The sequence below is a fragment of the Gavialis gangeticus genome, unplaced genomic scaffold (assembly GCF_001723915.1).
Source record: "Gavialis gangeticus isolate Ggan-Ray unplaced genomic scaffold, GavGan_comp1, whole genome shotgun sequence".
Lineage (NCBI taxonomy): Eukaryota > Metazoa > Chordata > Crocodylia > Gavialidae > Gavialis > Gavialis gangeticus.
Genome location: NW_017728995.1, coordinates 65,901,993 through 65,924,941, shown reverse-complemented (window position 1 = coordinate 65,924,941; position 22,949 = coordinate 65,901,993). Strand labels below are relative to the sequence as shown.

The window sequence follows — 22,949 nt, the reverse complement described above, 5'->3', positions numbered from 1 at the left end:
ATCCAAGCAACTTGCTGCAGGGCATAAGGAGGTTGGGCTTTAACACGTGCCAACTCCTCCACGGTAACTTCCCATATGAAGTCTAGAATGGCAATGTTAGAAATGAGCTGTTTAAAACTGTAAAATGTTCTGCTCTGTTTTCTCAATGTCAGGGTGCTTAGACATAAATTCCTCTGTGAAAGGAGCCCGTTTTGTCCGGTTCTGCAATGATGGCAAGTGGAAGCTAAATCACAGTGGTATAACTGTGGATAAAGGGGGTAACTTCTGTAATTCAGCTTCCCCTTACTGAGAGAAGAGCGTGACTGTCTGGGTGAGGCAGTTCCTTCTGGGATGTCACACTTCCTGGACACTGACTTGACTTCTCAGGAGGATGTCCTGGCACACAGTCAGTCGTGACTCTGGAGCAGTCTCGCATTCTACAGTCTGCAAAAGCCAGGCGTGTGTTTTATTTGGGGGCGTATTGCACGTGAGGAAATGTGGTAATTTGGGTTATCCAAGTCATTTTCATTTTTAAATTGGCAAATCACGTCTCTTTCAGTGCTTTGGAACTACCCCAGCGTTCCAGGAAACATTACTGATTCACATCAGACTTACCTGTGGTTATTTAAAAACTCTTTCAACAGCTTAGTTCCTTACTGCCCCCTTAATGAAGGTTTGTTTTGAAGGAAGTGTGGAGACTGGGGGGAAAAGCTGAAGTGGGCATGTTTGCCTATGAGCTGCACTGGCATATGAGCAAACAGTATGTTCTTGTTGGTCTGCATTAATAGAAGCATCACTTGCCAGTCAAGGGAACTGATTGCTCTATTCAGTTCTGGTGAGGCCTCACCAGGAGCATGGTGTCCAGTTTTGGGGCCTGTATTTCAAGAAAGATGTAGACAAACTGGAAGGAGTCCAGTGAAGAGCTGCAAAAATGAATAAAACCCTGGAAAGTATGACTTATGAGGAAATGCTGCAAGAACTGGGATTGATTGGAAAAGAGAAGACTAAGGGGAGATTTGATAACAGTCTTCAAATACCTGAAGGGTGGCTGTAAGGAAGACAGTGATAGACCATTCTTTGTGTCTGCAGGGCTAGCAGTGATGGTCTTAAATTGTAGCAGTGGAAACTTAGGTTGGAGATTTAGGAGGAAATTCTCATTGTGAGGACGATTCAGCACTGGAACAGATGACCCAGAGAGGTTGTGGAATCTCCATCCCTGGTAGATTTTGAGACAAGACTTGCCAGGGATCGTTTAGTCAGGGGTGATCCTGTCTGGAGCAGCGGGTTGACCTGGTTAACTTCTAGAGGTCCCTTCCAACCCTACTGTTCCCTGATTGTGTGACACCTGGGTAGATGCTGCGTCCCCAGGGGAGGAGGTTCTCCTTTATCACGGCCCTAGGAATTTTGGCTACTTAAGTTTCTAAGTCATTTGCCTCACCTCCTTGCTGACAGAAGTGCTGAGTCTTGCTCAGGTGAGGGGTGATGGGACTCTGCTTGAATTTCCTTTGTCTTCCAGCAGAATCCTGAAGGCGCAGTCAGGATAGAGGCTGCTTTGTGGAAGGTGATGCACAAAGAGCATACTGTTTGCTCATGTGCCATATTTCCTGGCTCCAGAGAACTTACCACAGGAGATGTTATGGAAGCTGAGGTGTCATCTCCTGTAGCAGGGATGAAGGAGGCTGAAGGGTCCCTTGACTTCAAAACGCCTCAGTGCCAAGGTGATGGAATTTAGCATCACTCCATGGTGTCAGAGCTCATTACATGGGCAGTCTGAATTCAACATGGATAAAACACCTAACCCCCCTCCCACATGTACATCACCCTCCATCCCCATCACCCAGTGCCTTTGATGCCAGTCTTGTCCTTCTTGGAACAACATCAGAAAGCCTTGGCGCAGAGTCACTATTTCATGGCACAGCAGGGAATCATTTTCATGCAATAAGTGCTGATAACAAAGCCTGATTTTTGTGCAGAGAACCCTGAATATGCTGCAGGCAGCAGTGATGGCAAGATGCTAAAATAGGAGGATTTTAATTTTCAGTAGCTGATTCTTTGAAAGAACTGATAATTGATGTAGGATTAACAGGATTCTAAACAGGTTCCATTTCTTTTATTTTACTGAGCCAGACTGTCTCCAGAGAATCCTTCCTGACCTGCAAAAAAATATCTTTTTGTCATTCTCAAAGCTTTTGAATAAAAACAAATGGACTTCCTTATGGCCTGATTGTTCTTGGACTATATGAAACCCTTTTTTAGGGAACAAAATTTAGGCATTTGGAAATCCAATCCCAGTATTACTTTTAAAATGGGAAAACATGAACTTTCCCCTGCCTCCTGTATGGCCGTGTTGCAGAAGGAATTCGCTGTTGCCCTGCGTTTGTCTCGTATCACTGACTTGTTTCCATTCCAGGCTTATGGTGGTGCTTACGATGTGATGAGTTCAAAGCATTTACGAGGAGATGTTAATTATGCATGGCCTACTGCGGAGGTTGCAGTGATGGGTGCAAAGGTAAGCACGGTGGCAGGTGTGTGTTGGCGGGGGGGGGTCACACTTCTGACTTCTAGTTGTGTTGAGTAGAAGAGTCAGCTGTTTCTTTAACATGCTTGAGGAAGTTAGCTAAGAGGGCAGCCAATTTTTCTCTGTACTGGTTTAGTGAGAGGTGTGCAACCTTTTAACCCTGTGAGCCAAATGATTGGCATGGGGCTGGTCTGTGGGCCAGATCAGACTGTCCCAGGACTGGGCTTACACATCTGCATTTAGGTCATGCTGTCCCTGCCAAACCCTGTGTATGGGCATTGGGGCCTCATGCCCCTGCACTGTTTTTGCCTGGTCCTCTTGCACGCAGGGATTGGGGCCCTGGGATGCCACACTGCCTCAGCCCGGGCCTGTGGAGAGGCCCATGGGCTGGATGACAAGGTGCTGTGGGCTGGATCTGGTCTGTGGGCAGGGGGTTGAGCATCCCGGTCTTACTAGCTAATAAAACAACTTCTAGCTCAGCACTTTCAGATACCACATAATGTACTGTAAACTGAAAGCTTTCTCTCTTACTGGACGAGTGGTTGAGTCCAACTTTTCAGGCTGCTTGTATGTCTTCCCAGGGTGCTGTGCAGATCATTTTCAGAGGAAAAGGGGTGCATGCAGAGGCAGAATACATAGATAAGTTTGCAAACCCATTCCCTGCAGCCATAAGAGGTATGTTTATGTGCAACTTTCTCCTCTAGGTTCTTTTCTTCTTGTCTTGGATAAAAATCCTTTTATGTTCTGTTTGCCCTGTTGCAGCATAGGACCAGGATTAGGATTATTCAAAAGAGACATTTAAACGCATGGTTACGTGGTCAGAAGACGATGTTACTTCTTAAAGGTTTGTTTCTTCTTTGCCAACTTTGGGCAACAAAGAACTTACCTGAGGTTGGCCTGGCACGAGTCTGACAGGCACTGTTGAGATGAGGGCTGGAGGCAGGTAGGAGATGCTGACAAACCCATTTAGAAATGCTGTCAACGTGAGAAGCACCTCAGTGTTTGGACCACAGCCTTTTATTACAGGTGAACTGCCCAGTTTGGGGAAGGCCTCCCTGCTGTCTCCCTTCACTTCTGCAGGGGAGAGCCAGGGGTAGCCAAAGGGGTGCTTAATTCTTTTGGCTGGAGTGGATTCTGTATTCCCATGTTTTTTCAAGGCTTGTGGTTTTTAACATTAATGTTGGGGCGTGATTCTACTCCGCCAAGGGACTACGCAGACAGGATTCTCACTAGGCAGGAGTTCCCAATGCGTTTCCAGCCTGCTCCCTGGTGGATCCATTTGTGCTACATTTTAATCCTGTCGGGAGCTCTCCAGAGCCATGGAGAGCCCCATGAATGCATGTGCTGAAACTGCATCTGCTATGTAGACCTCTTAGCTAATATCTTGCTGTGGAGGGTTTGTTGTGGCTGCAGCAGCCTGAGAAAACCAACCAGATTCAGCCCTTAGATGCCATGCTGAATTTGCAGAATCACCTGGGAGGAAATTGATCTTTTTCCATTTTACACTGAGCCAGTTTCTTTTGAACTGGAAACTTTCCAGTGGTGCTTGCTGTCGTTCCTACATTGGGTCTAACTTTAAAATTTCTTGGCATTGCAGCATTCACTCAGTACATAATCCTTGGTGTGTATTTTGACTTGAATTGGCTTTATTTCAATTCAAATGCTTTCCCTAAGACTATCCCTGAAAGCATCATCATGCCCCTTTATAAATCTGTGGCATGTCCACACCTTGAATACTGTGCCTAGTTCTGGTCCTCACACCTCAAAGAGGATACAGGAGAATTAGAGATGTTCCAGAGAAGGGCAACAAGGATGTTCAGTGACATGGAGGGACTTCCTATGAGGAGAGACTCAAGAGGCCAGGCCTGTTCAGGTTAGAAAAGAGATACTTGAGGAGGAACATGATGAGGTTTACAAAAGACTAAATTGTGAAGAGAAAGTCAATAGGGATTTATCATTTAATCTCTCTAAATATACAAGAACGAGGGGTTGTAACATGAAATGAGTAGGTCATAAGTTGAAAATGAACTTAAGTTCTTTCGCTCCCTCCCCCAAGCATGTCATTACAGTGTGGAACTCATTGCCACTGGATGTGGTGGAAGCTGACAGTTTAGCCAGATTCAGGAAGGGACTGGACACGTGCTTGGAGGAAAGGGGCATCAGTAGCTGTCGAGCATGGGAGCGAGAGGTACGGCCTTTGAACCAGAACTTCCCGAACCTTCAATGCTGGAGGCTGCGAGCGAGAGAGGAACAGTGAGAAAAACTGCACTTCCATCCTGTTCACTCTCCCTTTCAGCATCTACTTCTGCCTCTGTGTGATACAGGAGACTGGGCAAGGTGAACTTGTGGTCTGACCCAGTAAACGACAGTTCTTATGGCTTAAGTCCTCAGTCTCAGCTGGAGGCGGTGCTCTCGTCATGCGAGGTGTCTGCTGCGCTCACTCTAGCATGGCCTGTTAGCAGCTGGCAGAGATTTATTTGTCTCTCTCTCTGAACAGGGTTTGTGGATGACCTCATTCAGCCAGCCACCACTCGGCTCCGCATCTGCCGTGACCTGGAAGTCCTGGCAAGCAAGGTGCAGGCCAATCCCTGGAAGAAGCACGCGAACATACCACTCTAAACGGGGCTGGTGGATGGAGCAGAGCACAAATATGAACAGCATTTACCCATGCTAACGCTTCTCTTCTGATGACTGGCTGCAGCCTTGCACCACAATAAATTCCACAGCATGTGCGCAGTTGTATTTGGAATTACGTCACCAGTGAGTTTGAGTAGGTTTTTTCTTTAGCAGCAGCTCAGCCCACCATCGCAACAGCCCGCGCCACATGACTTGGCTTCAAAAGGGGGTCTAAGGGTTGGGATCTAGGCTCCCAGGCTGGAGGCAGGGAGGGACCTCCTTTGATTCCTGTGGCTCTAGGAGCTGCTTGGTACAATCATGAAGGGCTGTAACCATTGATCCACTGAGAGCTTTCTAAGGAAAGAATCTGGGAGGGGTGGATCCATTGTCTTCAGATTCATGTGGCATCTCTGCACTGGGCAATCAATGAATCTGCTCATTAAGACTCCCAGGATGCTCCCTTGTAAAGTGCTGGGGGCACAGAGGTCTTGGAGTACTGGGGACTGTCCTCAGTCCAGAGCTGCAACTAACCTATTCTGATCTCTCTCTGATGTTCCCTCCTGAAAAACAGGGGTGGATAATTATGAAAGAAACAGGCAAATCACCACCATCAGACAGACAGGTGTACAGTGCTGGGGAGGTCAGTAGCTCCATGTATGTGTAGGCCCATGCAGTGTCTGCCGTGCCTTTAACTTTATGGTTCTTTCACGTTCCATGTACCTGGTTTGTGCACACGCAACGAGAAACTGAAATATGAAGAAAGCCAATCACTGCTAACATTTTCCCACGGCTGTTGTGGTGACATCTGCTTGGATTCCTGGCTGACAGGGAATGGCACAGGTATGAAGGCCCCTCTCCAGTTAAAAGAAGTTTATTCAGTGAGAGATGAGGAGGAAGAGAGATGAGAAGAGGGAGGCAGCAGCAAATGTGGAAGTGTAGCTGTTGGCCAGTGCGTATCTGAGTTTGCCTTGGATTACTGGGCATGGGTTATTGGGCATGATGGTGGAGTACGGCACCTGGCTGTTTACCAGCACAAAGGCTTTTCTGGGCTCAGCCTGGCTGTCTGACTGTTTCAAGATCTGTCTCAGACCCAGCAGCTCTAGGAGGCTGCATCGTCAATCTTCAGCGCCGAGCCCTTCCTTCTGAGTTTTGGTGTTCATGGTAGTTGTGGAGCTGGGAGGGATCTGCAACCCCCCAGCTTGGTAGGCTGTTGACCTGATGTTTTGTGCAGTCTCCCAGCCCAAACCAGTCCCTCTGCACTGGCATTTATAGGAAGGGGATGAGTTGGATCCCTCCACGGCAGGTTGGCTTCCTCTTTCTCTAGTGCTGCCTTCTTCCTGCTAGAAGCACCGTTGTCTCAAGGCTGTTTGTTTTCTACTCCTGTGATCTCAACAGCTTTGCTTCCCTCCTTCCTCACTGCGATGATGTCCTGTTTCCCCGTCTTACCCGGCTCCCAGTGCATCCTGCCCTGTCCCTCACCATGGCTAAGCTTCCTGTTTGCCCTCTGCTGTCAGTGCCACCACCTCCCCCACAGCCCAATATGAACCCCTTTGACTGCTGCTGCTAACCTCTTTCCCGTCATACACCTGCTCAGTGAGCCTCAGTCTGACAGTAAAAGACCCCATGACTAGCCTTGCCCTCCTGCCTCTTCAGTGGTGTCCCAGCTCCCATCTTGTGTTCACCTCAGCAGGTGGTGACTTAGCCCTTGGCCTCCACGCCATTCTCTTCCATGCTGCCATCACCATCCTCCTTCAGGAGTGTTTCTGGCATCCTTTCCTTGGGGGTTTCCCCCCATCCTCAGGCCTCCTGGGTGTGTGTTCTTGCCAGTTGCTTCCGTGCCTCTGTCCACGCAGAGCTCTCTGACTGCTCATTGTTCCTCCTTGTTAAGGTTAGTAAGATAAGGCCCCAACTAGCTCTGGGCCGCTCCACTGTGTCATCCTTGGGCACCTGCTTCTCAGCCTTTTTGCTTGCTGGGTTGGCTCATACGGGATTTGGTTGTCATCATGTGGCTGGCTGATAACACTGTTTGTGTTCACACTGGCAGATCCTTAGTTGGCGTCTCACAGTCAGCTTAAAACACAACACGGTCAGACACAAGGGTTTCTCCCTCTGAACCTTTCATTCTTTGTCCCTGCCACCGTTACTACATTGCTTCTGGTCTCCCAGTGTTTACCTGCAACTACATTCGCTCATCCCAAGGTGGCTCTGGGCTGTGGTGAGGTCAGGAGGGTGGAGGTTGGAGCCGGGGGACTGCTGCATTGGGAGGGCCATGGATAAAGTTCTGAGCTAGGAGGCAGAGGGGATGGGGGCTGGACTGGCAGGAATGGGTAGTCACATGAATGAAGGTGAATTGGAAGTGAGCAGAGGAAGAGATGATAGTAAGGAGCAGCTCTAGCACAGCTGTAAAAACAGTCAATCTTCTCTTCTGTACCCCTGCCCCATCCTGGAACATGTCCTTATTTTGTTTTAGGAGGAACCTCTTTTTCCTTCTTTCTGCACCAATGCCCCTGTTGCCCACCATGATGCTTCCCCTTCACTATCTCCTGCCCTGATTTTTCACTTGGAAAATATGATTCAGGAAGGCTGTATGAAGGAGCACATGAGGGATGAAGGGGTTGGGGGGAAGCTTACTACTCCTGCCCCTTGGCTTAGGCACCAGGCATACAGGATGGCCCCCCTGGCTTCAGAGCAGCCCTTAGTGCAGTTCCCTTGGTAATATGCAGGAGACGTGCTCCTCACTCCTGGGACCTCAATGACATGTTGCTAAGGGTGTGCACCTGCGGCGAGCTGAAGGGTTTCAGGTGGCACAAGTCCTGTCCCTGTTCCAAGTCTCAATAGAGCAAAAAAAGCGACAGCCAATTTGCGCCGGCCAATCAGGAAAGCGTGGGGTGATGTGGCTGAGCACTTGGATTCGGCCAGGATTTTCAAAACAAGCTCTGCAAACGCTGCTGGCACATAGTGCTTTGTGCTTTATAATGATGCCCCTTAACATCCTCATCTGCATGGGGAAGTGAGGCACTCACTGGAGATAACTGAGGTTTTCCCATGCAGAAAGACACAGCATTTATGCAGGACAGTTTGGCAGTTGCTCATCTGGTGTCTGTCTGGCCCAAGGCAGGAGCTGGGGGATATGAGCAAGGCTGCCGGAGGGCAAAAAGAAACATCTGACACTGCAAGTAACAGACTTGATGTGCTCAGCCTGGAGGCAGCTCCTCCTGTCCCTGCAAATCCCATGTTACAATTTGAAGTGCAGGCCTGCAGGAACCCTTTCAGCGGTGAGCCAACAGCAGTACAGCCCAAGGCACCTGCTCACTTAGCAAGGGACCACTAGTTTGTAGGCACTGGGGCCCTGTGCTAAGCCCTCCAGAGCTGGCGTTCCTCCAAAGAGCATTGGCACTCCCTGTGCTTCGGGTGACGGCCAATAACTGACATGGCATCCTGTCCATCACCACTGCAAAGAACTGCCCACTGAGTGAGGGCCTTGTGTGGACTCACTGCATGCACGTCATTATAATTTAAGGACTGGAGGCCTCTGACGCCATTCCTGGATAGTGGAGAACTACTTCAGTTGGATCTGTACCACCTGCTTCTCCACCCTCTTCATAGATGCCTGGGACATGGAGAAGCATGGAAGACCAGACTGGTGCCGAGCTGGCTTCCTGGAAAACTGCCACGGCAACTTGGTGTGACACACAATCACGCCGAAAAATCATCAGCCCACAGCTACGCTGGCTGCATTTTCAAGGCTTGAGTGATGGAATAAAGGCTTTTCACAAAGGAGTATTACAGACTGACAAGGAATCACAAAGGCACTGCTGCTGTGGAAGGTGGCCCCTCCCTCTTCAAGACCCAACAGGGGCCAGCTATGTGCGGCAAACCAATCCAAACTCTTCTGTTTCCTGACAGGGCCGTGACCTTGTGGCACCTCTACAAAGCTGTGTGCCGTGATTTTTGGGCCGAGACCGTCTAGAGTGAGAAGTGAGAACTCAGAGGATTATCACTGCTAGTCTGACATCAGGGACTGGGGCCAGGCGCTGATGATGCCCACACATGGCCATACCCAAGCTGAGCAGTGTCACACAGATGAAGACATGAAAAACTCAACTCTGACAATTAACAGAAAGCTACAGCTGCTCACTTGTTCCTCAGCCTCATTAGATGGAAACTCAATGCCTGGGCACCACAGGCATCTGTATCCCGGTGATGCCACTCCTAGAAGCACCATTCCATGCAGCAAAACTTTCCCTCCCGAATCCCAATACTTAGCCAGCAGTGCTATCAGGTTAACAGCCAGCAGACATGCTAGAAAACCATTGCTGGTCGCACCACAAAGGCTGCAGTCCCCATGACAGGATGAGGAAGATGGCTCACTCCCCCTATGAACTCCTGACACCAAAGAAAATCCTTTCAGTGAGAGCTTTACCTGAGCCTGGAAACTGGTAACACTGAAATCTTGCATAGCACTTTCCATCTGGAGCTCTCCAAAGGCTTTACAAAGAAGGCATGTTATCATCAACCCTGTATTATCAAGGGAGAGGCTGAGGCCCAAAGAAGTGAAGCAACGCACAGAAGGTCCCAGTATGCCAGTCCCAGTGTCCTACCTGTTAGTTCATGTCGTCTCTTCACCAGTTTAGTCAATCATCTTTAAGAGAAAGCTGATGGTTTGGTTCTGACATTGTAGAGGCAAATGCATTCATCATTCGCATCTGAGAGTTATGTCAGCTTCCAAGAGGCTGAAGGTAGCACTGCAGGAGGCATTGTGCACCTTGGCAGATTTGCCAAACTGCTTTTAAAAAGCACAAACTCCAGCCTACGAGATTATTAAACCATTTGGGTCTTTGCCTTTTAGAGTGCTTACTCACCCCTGCACTTACGGTTACTTGAGCAGAGAACTTCACCCAAGGCTTGTGCCACGTTGACCTTTCCAACAGCAGCTGACTGATTGATGGCAAAGGTATTAGAGAACAGATTTCAGCAACATAAAAGCCTTTAATAACTCCACAGGCAACTTACCAGGTTTACTGCAAACTGGCAAAAAAAAAAAAAAAATTCCTTTGCTCTGAGACCCAAGACTGAGCATGAGAAATAGTCACAGGGAGTCTGGTGAGAAGGTCAGGGCTTCAAGTGAGAGCTGCCTTTCCCTATATGCATGGGACAATAGTTCATGGGGTAGAGACACAATGGGGTGGCCAGATCCAGTTTTTAAAGTTGTGCTCATCACACTCATGATTTTGAATAGTTTATTAAAGGAAAGGTGAAGCATCAGTTTTAAATTGTACAAAAGGAAAAAAAAACCTTATATTGTAAATGTACAATTTACAGAATTACTAGCAAAACCAATCAAGGAGACACTCATAATACAAAAAAATCTATTGACTGCAAACTGAACTGGAAACCCATTGGAGGTACCTTAATAGTAAACTTTTTTTTGTTATACAGTATTCTACAATGTTAAATTAGGATTCAGTTTTCCACACAGAGGACTGTGAAGCACAAGGTTGGTCTGTGACTATGACTCAAACCAGGCAGCATTCCTTCTGCTACTATTCTCACAGAACTACGGTGCTGACAGTTTAATGCAGCCATTCCTGCCCACCCACTACCCCTTGGGGGTAACCTTCACCCATGATATAAAGCAATGCTCCCGCGAGGGCAGAGGCTTGCAATCCTGACAGCCAAGTTTGAGGAATGGCTAAATCATCAGGTCAAATGTTTTTGGCAACCAAGTCTTCGCCCCCTCCCCCCCTCCCCCCGAGAACTGTACACATTTTAAGAAAAATCTCAGCTGTTAAAAGAATGGAAACATGGTTTGTTTTTACATTAGTTGTTTCTCCCCTCCCAAAAGGTAAGCACTGGGTGTATGTTTGGTTTTTTGTTAGACGACCTTGTAAAAGAGAAAGCTCCGTGACTATTTTGCAGTTGCTAAAAAAAGCACCTCTGAAACTGCTGTGCTTGGTGTGGGTCAGTTGGCTTGGTATTAACGCTAACACTGAAACGCAGAAAGGAAGAGTAACCGTTTGTGGCTGATATTTAGAGGTGCTCTGGGTTTGTGTGGGTCTTCCACACCTCTGAATATCAGGCCATTTTCAACTACAGTAGCAGCTATGAGATGGTTGTAAAATCAAGGCAGAATGAAATTCCAAATCGTTGAAGACACTGAAAATCTCTTATTACAATGAATTAGCTGAGAACTTTTTGGGTTTTTTCTTTTTTACTTTCTTGAAAAAATCATGTTTTTTTCAAAGAATTACTCTCATATGCACAGTTAACACTGAAAATGTAGCTGTATTCCATTGTAAGCTTAAGAACTTCACCATCTAAGCACAAATTTCTATGCAGCACATACAGTACTTCTAACTGGCAAAATTAATTTACAAAAATAGCGCAAAAGGGTATTTACGGCATGGAAAGTCGACATTTTTATATGGTACAGTTAAAATTGCTTTTTGAATGCTAAAGTGATTCCTCCCCCCCCCCGATCTATTTTATATAGGAAAGTTGCTGTTTATGTACCTTGGATTGGCAGGGCATGAAATAGGTAGTAAAAACAGCAAAGTGATTACTTGAGAACCATTTGTGTGTTTTACTGAGAATACTTTATTTGCTGGTATAAGTTGCTAAAAATGCACAGAGCAAGTACCAATAGAAAATGTACTGTTTTGTGTCCCCTAGTGCTATATAAAATGAATGTTACACAGCATCTGTTGGAAAAGTGGCTTCATGGACATCTCTTACTTTATGCCCCATTATAAATAAAAATAAATCTTCTCAAGAGTATAAAATCTGGGTTTATCATATCAGTATCTGAACGTTTTTTGGCAGAGATGCACTTCATTAGGATTCTAACCTCTTTTGTAAGAGTGTTCTTCTCAATGCCTATGAGAGGATATAAGCGTACCATATTATTAATCAAATCCAGTGTGTTCAAAAACACGTTTCTGTAGCCAGGATGACCTGCTTATAGCATCATTGCTAGTCAATGGCTGACAGGCATAGGTTTAATAAAAATGGCTAGCTTTTAAAACATAAAAAGGCAAATGTTAAAACAGTTTTAAATTGTACAGCAGAAAAATAAAGTTAAAAAGTTCTGTTTTCACTCAACGCTGTTTTCAGAAAACATATGTAGAACAGTGTTTATTTTGACAGCTGTCTTAACAATTTAAAACTTCCTCCCCATCCAGAAAAAAAATCTGTATTAGGACAGTCAAGAACAGGGATACAAATGATTTTTTAGGTCAGCCTTTCTGAGGTGACTGGATTGGCCAACATTCCTTTGTGTCATTAAGAAGTTCCTCTTCTCTCTCACTACAAAAAGGGATTGACCTTAATCATTTGGTTAAAAATCAAACTGTAGCACATCAAAAATGTGGTTTTCATACAAGCTATCACAGTATATAGGCCTCTAGCTCTAAACAATAGAGTTCCAAATTTGTAAAATATCTTCACCAGACTTCAGAACATAGGCATTCCGAATCCCTACAGAAAACAATTGAGAGACAACAGTTAGCCAGAGGCCAAAACAAGAGGATCCTCAAACAGTGAACAATGCAAAGCAGGATCTTACTGAATCATCCTCAATGATAGCTGCAGAGTCAAAGAAGTCCGGCCTCAATTCAGCCCGTTCTCGTCGGTTTCTTGAGGGTGGCTGGAAAGAGAGGAATTTATTTAACTGTCCTTACAATTAGGCAGCGCAAGGTCCCTGGTCAGGGCACTGGGCTGAGCGGACTCGACATGGCAGGTACTGGATGTACACAGGAGCAATGCGAGCACCTTCCTCAAGGGAGTTGGGCTTGCAAGGAGTTCCAAATCATTCTATATCCAGGAAAACACTTGTGACAGCTGCTCGACATCAAGTATGCATTTGAGTCTGAAGCCAAAGGAAATAGGTCTATGCCCATCCTTAAGCACTTGTGTTAGATTCCTTCCTGCATAGGAATACTTGCCTGAATCAGGACCATAGACCAGGCTATCAGAAGCTTTCTGCTGCTCTTCACTTCATTTCTGAGACAAATCAGCTATGAAACTGGAGTGCAACTACAGCCACAAAGGCACCTAAGCACGACACAGCAGCTCAGGTTAGGGTCAATCTATTCCCTTTGGCCATGATCCTGCAGCTCTGGGAGCTCTGCTCCATTTGAATGGGAGCTGGATGGAACCCGTCATCTCCTACCACCTGAACTATGCAAGAAAAGATTGTATGTATCTGCAAGATGATGTGTGGGGTAAGACAAGTTCAGTCTTGGGCAGAAGCAGCTACGTATTTAGCTGCATTTCTGTTCCAAAGCATGTGGAAAAGTATAATCTTAGGGCTTGGACCCATGTGCCCCGTTTGTAACCCTGGTTTAAGTTTAGGATGGACAGGACAAGAGAAGCCAGTCTGAATTATGCAAAATACTCTCACTTTTAAGAAAAGTTGATTGGTCCCTTTTCCTTCCTGCTCTGCATTTTTTTCTACTTCGCATAATGAGACAACCAAGCTTCTGAAATTCAAAGGCCAGGAAATTTATATGCAACAAAAGGGAATGGGATGCAGCACGCAGCCTGGGTATGGCCACAAGAGGTCACCGAAAGAAGCTAAAACTCTTTTCAAAGCCCAGTTGCACTGCTGAGTTGCTTGCACTGCTGCTGCTAGTAACAATTAGCCTTGCGGAAACACTTCCTCATTCTGTGGGACATGTAATGATCTCCTGTTAGGAGACATTTTTTTCTCATTGCATTATACAACTGGCAAAAGGCCTGTCTACACAGGGAGCTGGTATCCATAAGCGAGGGCCGGGCTTTCCCTTACATTAGGGCTGCTCCATGTTTACTCCCTGCATGGAAACCCTGAGTACATCTTCAACAGTTATCTTTTTGTGTGGTCCCTGGAAGTGGACTTAGTTTCTTTCCTCTGAGTGGGTACTAACATTGTGCACTTGGAGGCTTAGCATGGTGCAGTTAGTGAGCTGCAAGTCCATACTATATGTCAAGGAGCACTAGTTGCCTCTACATGCTTTATCATGTTTTCACTTTCACCAAGTATCAGGTCCTTGCTTGTGTCAGCAGCAGGGCACCAGGCTACTGCTGCCAAACGTTATACCCCGTGTTTCTATGAACACGGAATCGGTCAGGATTACATTTGTAGCTTTGGGCCAAGTGGGCTGCTTCAGTCCTCTCCCACTTCTGGGTGCTCACGCCACTGAAAGTGGCACATAATCCTGGGAAGCTGCCTTAGTAATTTTGTCCCTTTTAACCGTCCTGCCTCCATATTATACTTGCTATTAATAACCACCATCTACTGACCAGATCAATGACCATGGTGTCCTCAAACTCCTCGTTCATGTCCTCGAGCTGACTTCGTGAGGACATCATTACGTCTTCAAAAATGGGCTCAGCATCATCCTCCATTAGGCCCCGTCTGATTGAGAGAAAAAACAAAGTCGTGGCATTTAATTCTTCCAATTGTGGGATTTATTCCTTTATCCTTACAAAGGAGAATCACCCATCCTGCTTCCTCTGTGTCGTGCATGTATTTATTTATGTATTTATTTACCCATTTCTTTGATTTATGTGCCACCCTCCCCAAAGGGGCTCATGGCAGCTTACAGGGAGGCTTAAAAGGACAAGATGTTTTACCATATTACCTCTGAAAGGGATCTCAGCTGAAAAGGAAGTTAACACTTGGAGGTGTGAGGGACTGAGGTACGAAGTCCTATATAACTGCATTATATACAACATAGTGCCAGATCCACCAGACAGGTCAGTGCTAACCTCACTTTACAATAGGGCAAGCAAGCCTGGAAAAGTAATGTGATTGCCCAAAGTCATATGGTGAATAATCCAGGAAGGCTGAGGGCAGAACCTCGTTCTCCAGAGACTTGATGCTGCCAGGCTGTGGGCACTGTGACCCCACTGGCACTTCAGCCAGTGGACAATGGTAAGTAGGAGAGGGCCCTGCATTAAAACAGTACATCTGCGGATCGTGATGCAGTCCACCGACTGCCCACCACCCGGCATCCCATGCTGCGTCCTTTGCTGCATATCCCCACTTTGAAAGCAGTTACTCTGTCTTTGTTAAGAGAGATAAAATGTCACACAGACTATGAGCAGCGGTACAGGTTATGGTCTTTCATGAAGAACCTCACTAATCAAAAATCCTCAGCACCAAATGTGGCACTTGTACCCATGATGTGTGTGGGGTTTTGCACACTTACACTGCATGCCTTACACCACTTCTCCCTTTCATGTAGTTCATTCCTGTCCTGTCCTTTCGATTTAGATCTTCTAGCTTCTGCTGGCCCAGCCAAGATATCTGCATCTGGGGACTGACACAGGAAGAACAGTGTTACGAATTCAGCCATGCCACTGAGACTGTAGTGATTTTCTCCGGATGTTGTCTCAGCACATTCTGGATCAGGCCATCCTCGAGACTGAAAAGCATTCCAACCCAGTCCCATTATATGGAAGGGTCTTCATACCTCCTGCTCCAGTTTGTTGGTCTTGTGGCACGTAATCGGTACATTTGTTAAACACTGTGGAATAAAAGCGGCCACATGCCACCATGCTCGTACTCTGTACTCCTACCATGCTGGACCATTCCTACTTTAACTGGTGCTATTCCATTGGCTCAAAACTGGCACTGCACACAAGAATACCTGCAACCCCAAGGTTAACATGCATTTTAGCAGGCACAAGATGCCATATAAAAAAAGGAAAAGCAAATGATGCTTAAGCTATAGTACAAATTACTGGAGGGCCCAGAAACGACAGATATGTGAGTGCCTGAAGGGCTGGTCTTAAATGACAGGTCTATGCAAGGGAGGTCACCACAGCATGAGCAGAGCCCAGCAGAGTACCTAGGAACTTCAAAGCATCAAGTTCTTTTATTTTATTACAATTATACAATTTCACCCAATTGAAACTGACAAAACAAGCTGAAATCATCGAGCCCCTGCATAAAAAGAGACACCATTTGAGGTGATGGATCTCTGGTAGGAGCATGATTGTTTGTTCATTAGCCATTTGTATTGACCATCAAGCCTATGTGCAGAAGCACTCAGGGCCTGGGAACTGGGAGCAAAAATACCTCTCCATGGCACTGAGGACACTGACTGAAATTCAGTTAAAGGCAGAACACAATCTGATCCATGATCTCAATGCCTGTGCCTCTCTTTAAGTCTCTGGCATGCTCCTAAAGCTGGGAATGCTGATCAGCTGATTGGTACTGGCCCCCACACTCAATCTAAGGTGTGATGGGAACCAGCCATATTTTGTGTGATAACTTTGCATCTTATTCCCCATTTTATTGTGCCATTAACTGCATGAACATGTGCCCTGGTTACTACTTAAGATGGTATTAACTGGTTAATCATGTCTTAAGTGTAATGTCTGCCAGGAGCTGAAGGCACCTAAGGATGTATTCAAAAAAGGGAACCATAGGCTCCGAGCTGCACAATCTAAATTTGAGGGGTCTTGTGGTGTAGGGGATCTCATACTGTCAAGATAACTGCTCAGGGCAGAGAGTTAGGGACCCCTAAATGGGCTTCACCAAGCCAGCTTTCTGAATGGAGAACCACCTAATGCCAAGGAGAAAGGTACCCCTAGCACACAGGCTACTCCATGATCCAGTAGCAGTGTAACTGCATGCGTGTGGTGCTGTAGGCAGACTAGTTGGCACATGCTCTCAGCAGGCAGTGCAATGTTCCAATGCTCAGCTGTCTGGCACAGAAAGTCCGCGGCATGCCTTGTAACCACTATGGCTAATCCCAACTCTTGCCCAGCCTGATGTATTTGACAGCGATGTTCTGGCACTTACTTGTGTAAGAAATCCTGTTCAGATCCTTGTTCTGACTCATGCTCTTGGATCTGCTCTCCTATTTGTCTCGTGTTTTCTCTCAAGACAGTTGAGGTGAGCTGTGGTGCTTGAAGAGCCCCTGGAGTTTGTATGTTGTCATTCCTGTTCAGCCACGACCCTTCCAGATTCTCATCTATTGCAGGACAATTACATTTAGGTAACTGCATAAGACACTGCATTTTGTAGCGGTTACTACAGTTGTTCAGCATTCAACAGGATATTTATTGGGAGCACCTAGCTGCGTAAACACTAAGTGTCAGAGCACAAACAGTGCTAACCCAGGCCTTTCCCCCGTGTATACGTTGCTATAGCTCAATGCCACAGCTGCAGCAACTTCTGCAAAATAAGTTATAAATTAAGTGATTTAGATAACAAATCATTCCATGCGTAATGGATCGAGGTGGATTAACTGCCAAGAAGCTTAACTTGTGACTCTAATTTAATTTTGTATTAGTACTGAGAAGGAAAAATCTTTGAAATGCTGATTATTTCCCATGTTTCCTATTCAAAGCAGTCATATCTAATTAGTATAAAAAATAATACTTTAAAAAAAAATCTGCATTGCAAGGGTGTCTACAGCATAAGGTTCTGTGCATGCATTTGCAACTTGAAGACTGTTCCCATCCTAAACAGTTTACAATTCAGTTGGAAAATGACAGACAACATAAGGTTAGAATACATAAAATGATTAGGGGCTAATCTGGTTGAAAGGCAATACATATATTTTGCTGATGGGTCAAACCAGAGGCCTGACAAACAAACAATGCATATTAAGCACTTAAAACCAATAGGAGAGCAGAAAAAGCCTTAATTTTGTAGAATATTCTAAGATTCCAAACTATAAACAACAGGAATAAGACTGAAAAATATAAACAACTACAGGGAATGTTCACAAAATTTCATCCTACAGACACTAAGATTTTTTTCTGTTACTTGGTAGCAGTTATCATGATAGCTTATGAATTAAGGAGTTGACAATGTCATTTTTTAACAGTTTAGTATCATCAGATGTTCAAGTCCTTTAATATCCCTTGTTTGAAAATGATTTTTAAGTAACTTTAATTTGCTGAAAGTTCATCCCCCCCATAGAAAATGTTCGTGGCCTTGTTTTTGCAAATAAAAAGCTTTTTTCTTGTTATGCAATTTCAAACAGCTGACTAAAATCTTCATTTCACCAATTTTCTGGAAATGTTTCATTTCTCTTTGCAGTACATTATGGCTCACTGGTAAGAAAAGAAATTGTTCCACAGAACTGTAGCACTTTGCAGAATTTGCTTCCATGAAAAATGCAAAACAATGGGATCTCTTATTTGTTTGGTCATCATATGGCTCATTCTAGCTCATTCATAGGTAGTATTAGACAGAGCCTTTGTAAACTCTGTTTTGTTTTTAACATTGTAAGAGCTTCTTCTTCACTCCTGGTGTCACACACCCAAACAATTTCATTATGAAAACACACAGGCTTTCAACGTACTCTGAGGATTTGATTACAACAATTTTCTGGTTGATACTCACATCATGCATCTGATGAAATGACCTTTAACTTTTCAACTGTCTTGCTTTAATCTGGTGCACAAGTTCTTCACTGTTGTCACAAGCCCTTTTCAAAGATCTCCTATTTATTTAATCAGATTATGTATAGCTAAGGTATCTAGATTCACTTTACTGAACTGCATTAGGTTTGTCCCAATAACAAACATCAACTGTGAAACAAAATCCAATTTTGTAATTATCTTCAGCAAATTGAAGACTGACTTGAATTGAAGATGATCTCCTGAGTAGGAGGCTGGACTAGATGACCTTGTGAAGTCCTTTCCAGCTCTACTTTCCTATGATCATATGATCTCAGAACTAGTACTCCATCCTCATCTTTGGGTTCGTCATCGTTTTTAAGGGACCACTATTTAAAGACTTCTCAAGTCTTCTCAAGCATTGGTGAGAATCAAAGTCACAACAACAGAATTAACAGGCAAGATCTGGGAAAGGACAAGTGTTGGTGGCAGCTTTTCAGTGGAGCATAGAGGAAAAAGGCTAGCTAGGAGGGCTTGGGGAAATGACTAAATAGTGATTTCTCTAAGCACTCCCAATGAACCTTGAGAGGAAGGGAAGAAGTGGGATGGGGCGGTGGTTGGAGGTGCAAGCAAAATCAACCATGAGTGTTTTCAGGGATGCTCATACAGTGATGGGGCTAAACCAGAGGGGAAAGACAGGCTTCAGGAACAGATGAGAGTGGATACAATGAGGATGAGGAAATGGGATGAAGCAGGATGGGACACCTGAAGGGATTATAGAAGAGTAGGCAAGAAACCTTAGTTTTGCTGATGGGGGGTAGGAATAGATGTTTAAAATGGGCAAGGGTTAGGAAAGAAAGAGATGGGATAAGAGATCCTGATGGATCCTGTCTGGCTTTCTTCTTGGGCTTAGAAGTTACCTTTTGTTCTTTAACATACCCTAGCAGAAACGCCCGTGAAGCATCTGTGATACTACACTTATTTCATGGTCTCTTTTCAGATTTTCATGGCACTTGATTTTCTTAAGGCACTCAGAATTCAGGTCAAGGGGAATTCGAAGAGATCTGCTTTCTGTAACGACCATGGATAGACTCTGGAACCAAGTGACTGCTGAACCTGTTGAAGGCTTGGATGAAGCTAAGATACACAACTATAGAGGGCCTAGTTGCAGTTCCCAGATCCTGGGACTGGTTTCACCCTACTCCTAACCTAGGTATAGAGCTGAGCAGCTTAGTAGTACAACTTGCATAGGGCAAAGATTTTGGCATAATGGGTCCCACTGGACAGAGACAAGACATTATAGTGACTTTATTTCTCTTCTGACATGTTCCTCTTCTATCCTAAAAGGAAGTGCTTGTTCTCTGTATTTTCTTTCTCTCCCAGTATTTCCTTACTGCACATCTGCTGTGTTTTGCTATCATCTCTTGCAGACTGTTAGCTCCATGGGGCAGGAGCAGCCTGGGACAACAGGGTCCTAGGTATTACAATGCAAACATAACTAATATTAATAGTAATGGTTTAAATCTGCCTTAATGCTTTACGCTGGGCCAATCCCATTATTTAGCATCTACATATAATCCTCAGGGATTACAGAGTTGCCAGGAGCTGCAGTAACCACTCTCATGTTGAGAACACATACTTCTATGTATCCTTTACAAACCAAGTAAACAGTTCTGCTTCAGATACTACATTGCCTGGGAGAGAAAGGAGCACAGATGACGACCAGATGGTTTCATGCAAATCCAGGAATATGAAGTAATGCAAAATGGAATCGCATGGAAGAGCTGGTAAGTACACTTCCTCCAGCATCGGGAAGAGTGTGTGGTTTTGCTAGTTTTGCCACTTTGTCTCTAACTGGTAAAAAGATTCTGTTTGTTCCTTTTGGATGAAGACTTGGTTGCTGCAGTGCCAGGCATGTGTCATCCCTAGACTATACTACTGCAGTTCTCTCCAACTCAGACTAAAAAGGAAACCAATGAAATTACAGCTACAGAGGAAAACAGCCACGTCTCCTAAGCGGGAGAGCCAAAAAGCAGCCTGCTCTGGCTCTGAATGTACTACTTCATCCAGCTGAAGCTTCTAATATGGAGATACAAAGCCCCCAGGAGGACTGCTCTATGTGACTCCATAGATCGTCTTTCTTCAAGAGAGGCTGCAGGCATGAGGAACGTCATGCTTCCCAGGGCCCAAGCCAATGCAACAGTAGGCTCTGGATGCTAGACGCAACCAAGAGAAAAAGCATAAGATCTCACAAAGCAAGCTCTTGAAATCATAGTTCTACAATTATGCTTCAGTTAAGTAATTCAGCTTCTTAAACCAGCACTTAAAATGCTCTTGAGTGTCTCTAATGTCATGCCCAATTTGTGAAAGCAGTTCTGCCAACACTGCTCAGAAGGAGATCTGGTTACTTACCAGAAGCTGTTGCTTGAAATTTCCTACCTGCCTTCTCTCTTTCTGGGAGTCTTTAACTGGGAAAGAATTGAGTGGTGTAGGAGAAGTGACTCACTGTGTGCCATAGGGCATGACCATTTGGATCCTTTCTGAAGACTATTTGTGGTCCCAAAGGACAATGTTGTTCTCAGTGGCCCTGCACAAGGCTGATGCACAGTTCAGACATGGCTCAATACGGGTGAAGGGCTAGCTTCTACTAAGTGAGGTGTTAATAAGTACCTTCCTATTAACTTCTTGCCTCCAGTTTTGTAGTAACTGTTTCTAGATGCTTTTGGAATGACAAATCTCAGTGTGTCGTCCCAACGGCAGGCGAATATATATATGTATAGGAAACTCTAGAATGAAAAACGAAGTTCTAAGGATATATTATACAAATCTCCATGAAGCATGTACTTGTATACTTGTGTTAACTAATAACATAAGAATCTAATGGAAGAAAATGAACTTTTAAGGGATTTATAAACACATGCTAAAAAAGACTAGCTCCTACACCCCATAACATAAAACCATACATACCCTCTACCCTTTTTTTGTGAAGTGGAGGTCGGCCTTTCTTATTCCTCACTGAGGAGGCTTTGCTGCTACTACTTCCGCTGTTCACAGACATCCTGTCATCTTCGCCACCAGTAACCAGTGAATTTCTATAGGAAATTAGTGGGAGCCATACATCTTCCCTCCTTTCCATCATCTGTTCAGTCAGGAACTTCTCCAAGTAGGAGTGACTGTGAAAATAAAAGGCAGTGAATACAGAAGCTTGTTTCTGTGCTTTTTCTCCTCTGATCAACCTGTACAAGGTCCTCCAGTGTCCATCAACTTTTTTTAAGTTACCATAAAAGAAAATATTAGATTTTCCATTGAATACCTACATAAAGAATAACTTGGAAAAATGAACTACTGTTAATTCTTAAAGCAGAATGGCATTACAGCACTCATCCTGCCAATACAGCACTACCATGATTAGCTTTTAAGCATGCAAGTAGAGGCCCACTGACTTCAGTGGAACTATGCATATATAGAGGGTTAGAGGTATGCAGATAGCTAAAGTATCAGTACTGCAAACCCCTTGAGGCAGACATCTTAAATGCTCGCTAAAATGATGAATGACACAGTTTAGCAAAGCCTGTAAACAGGGAAATGAGGGTATCACTTACACAGTCTTTTTGTCCTGCCGCAGGAGTTTAGAAGAAAATTCACTAAGGACCTCAAGGAAAGCAAGATTAGGAGGCGGATATTCTTGTCCTTTCTGATTCTGGTACTTGAAGGCAAATTCTATACCATCCCTGGGGTAAAGACACATGAAATGTTACTAGGTCTCTGAGAAACTGAGAAAAACTTATGGCAATTTCACTCATGGCCTCTTACGGACAGCCACATGGTTCTGCTGCGTTGGACCCTTTTGGTCCGTAACACAGACTGCTGCCATGTGAGGTAATGGTGGAACCGACAGCAGTAGTAGGTTGCAGTAGTTTATGTCGGCAGGCACTAAAAGGGAAAGAAAGCTTTACTAGTAGGCTTCATGGATATCTTTTGATAGCAAAGGAGTGGTGAGACTCGTGGGTCTGTGGCTGCATTTTAGGCTCTGGACAGGTATGTCCTCTAGTGGGTGATGACCCTATTCCATTTCTTTCCTGACTTGACCCCTTCTCCACTGCTTCCTCCAATCTGTCCATGTCCTAGTTCTGTTTTTTATTTACCACTGGCTCCTTACCCTAGTCCGAGTCTCCTTTTCCAGCAAATCCTAGTCTCATCTCTTCAGATGCCAAGTACTGGTATCTCCTTGCCCAGCCAGCCTTAGTTCATGACCACCTGGCTCCTCATTCAATGTGCTTCTCAACCACCACTCTGGTATCCCGTCAACCTTTCTGCCACTGTACTTTTGAGATGAAAGTTCCCCAGCCTATAGGTATGCTGCTGGTTCTTACTGCCCAAGTGCAGCACCCTGCACATGTCAATATTAAATCCCATCCTATTCTCATTTGCCCACCCCTGTAACCTGTCCAGGTCCAGCTGTATCCTGTCCCTCCCTTCTAGCGTGCCCACC

The 22,949-nt window shown here is 45.1% G+C and overlaps 2 protein-coding genes across 2 annotated transcripts in view; one reads left to right on the top strand and one right to left on the bottom strand.

The window, feature by feature from the left end:
- PCCB (propionyl-CoA carboxylase beta subunit) overlaps nucleotides 1-5,254 on the top strand; it is a gene marked incomplete at its 5' end in the record, with an annotated part of 59,944 nt that extends 54,690 nt beyond the window's left edge. Inside the window, 3 exon segments of the mRNA XM_019503765.1 lie at nucleotides 2,390-2,488; nucleotides 3,079-3,172; nucleotides 4,995-5,254. Of these exon segments, the coding sequence (XP_019359310.1) occupies nucleotides 2,390-2,488; nucleotides 3,079-3,172; nucleotides 4,995-5,116 (315 nt within the window).
- Nucleotides 5,255-10,339: 5,085 nt separating this feature from the next.
- STAG1 (stromal antigen 1) overlaps nucleotides 10,340-22,949 on the bottom strand; it is a 295,978-nt gene continuing 283,368 nt past the window's right edge. Inside the window, exons 27-33 of the mRNA XM_019503764.1 lie at nucleotides 22,060-22,188; nucleotides 21,425-21,630; nucleotides 16,908-17,079; nucleotides 15,307-15,417; nucleotides 14,396-14,510; nucleotides 12,678-12,758; nucleotides 10,340-12,589 (exon numbers count right to left, since the gene is read on the bottom strand). Coding sequence (XP_019359309.1) covers nucleotides 12,566-12,589; nucleotides 12,678-12,758; nucleotides 14,396-14,510; nucleotides 15,307-15,417; nucleotides 16,908-17,079; nucleotides 21,425-21,630; nucleotides 22,060-22,188 — 838 coding nt within the window. The 3' untranslated portion in view covers nucleotides 10,340-12,565. The remainder of the gene's footprint in view (nucleotides 12,590-12,677; nucleotides 12,759-14,395; nucleotides 14,511-15,306; nucleotides 15,418-16,907; nucleotides 17,080-21,424; nucleotides 21,631-22,059; nucleotides 22,189-22,949) is intronic.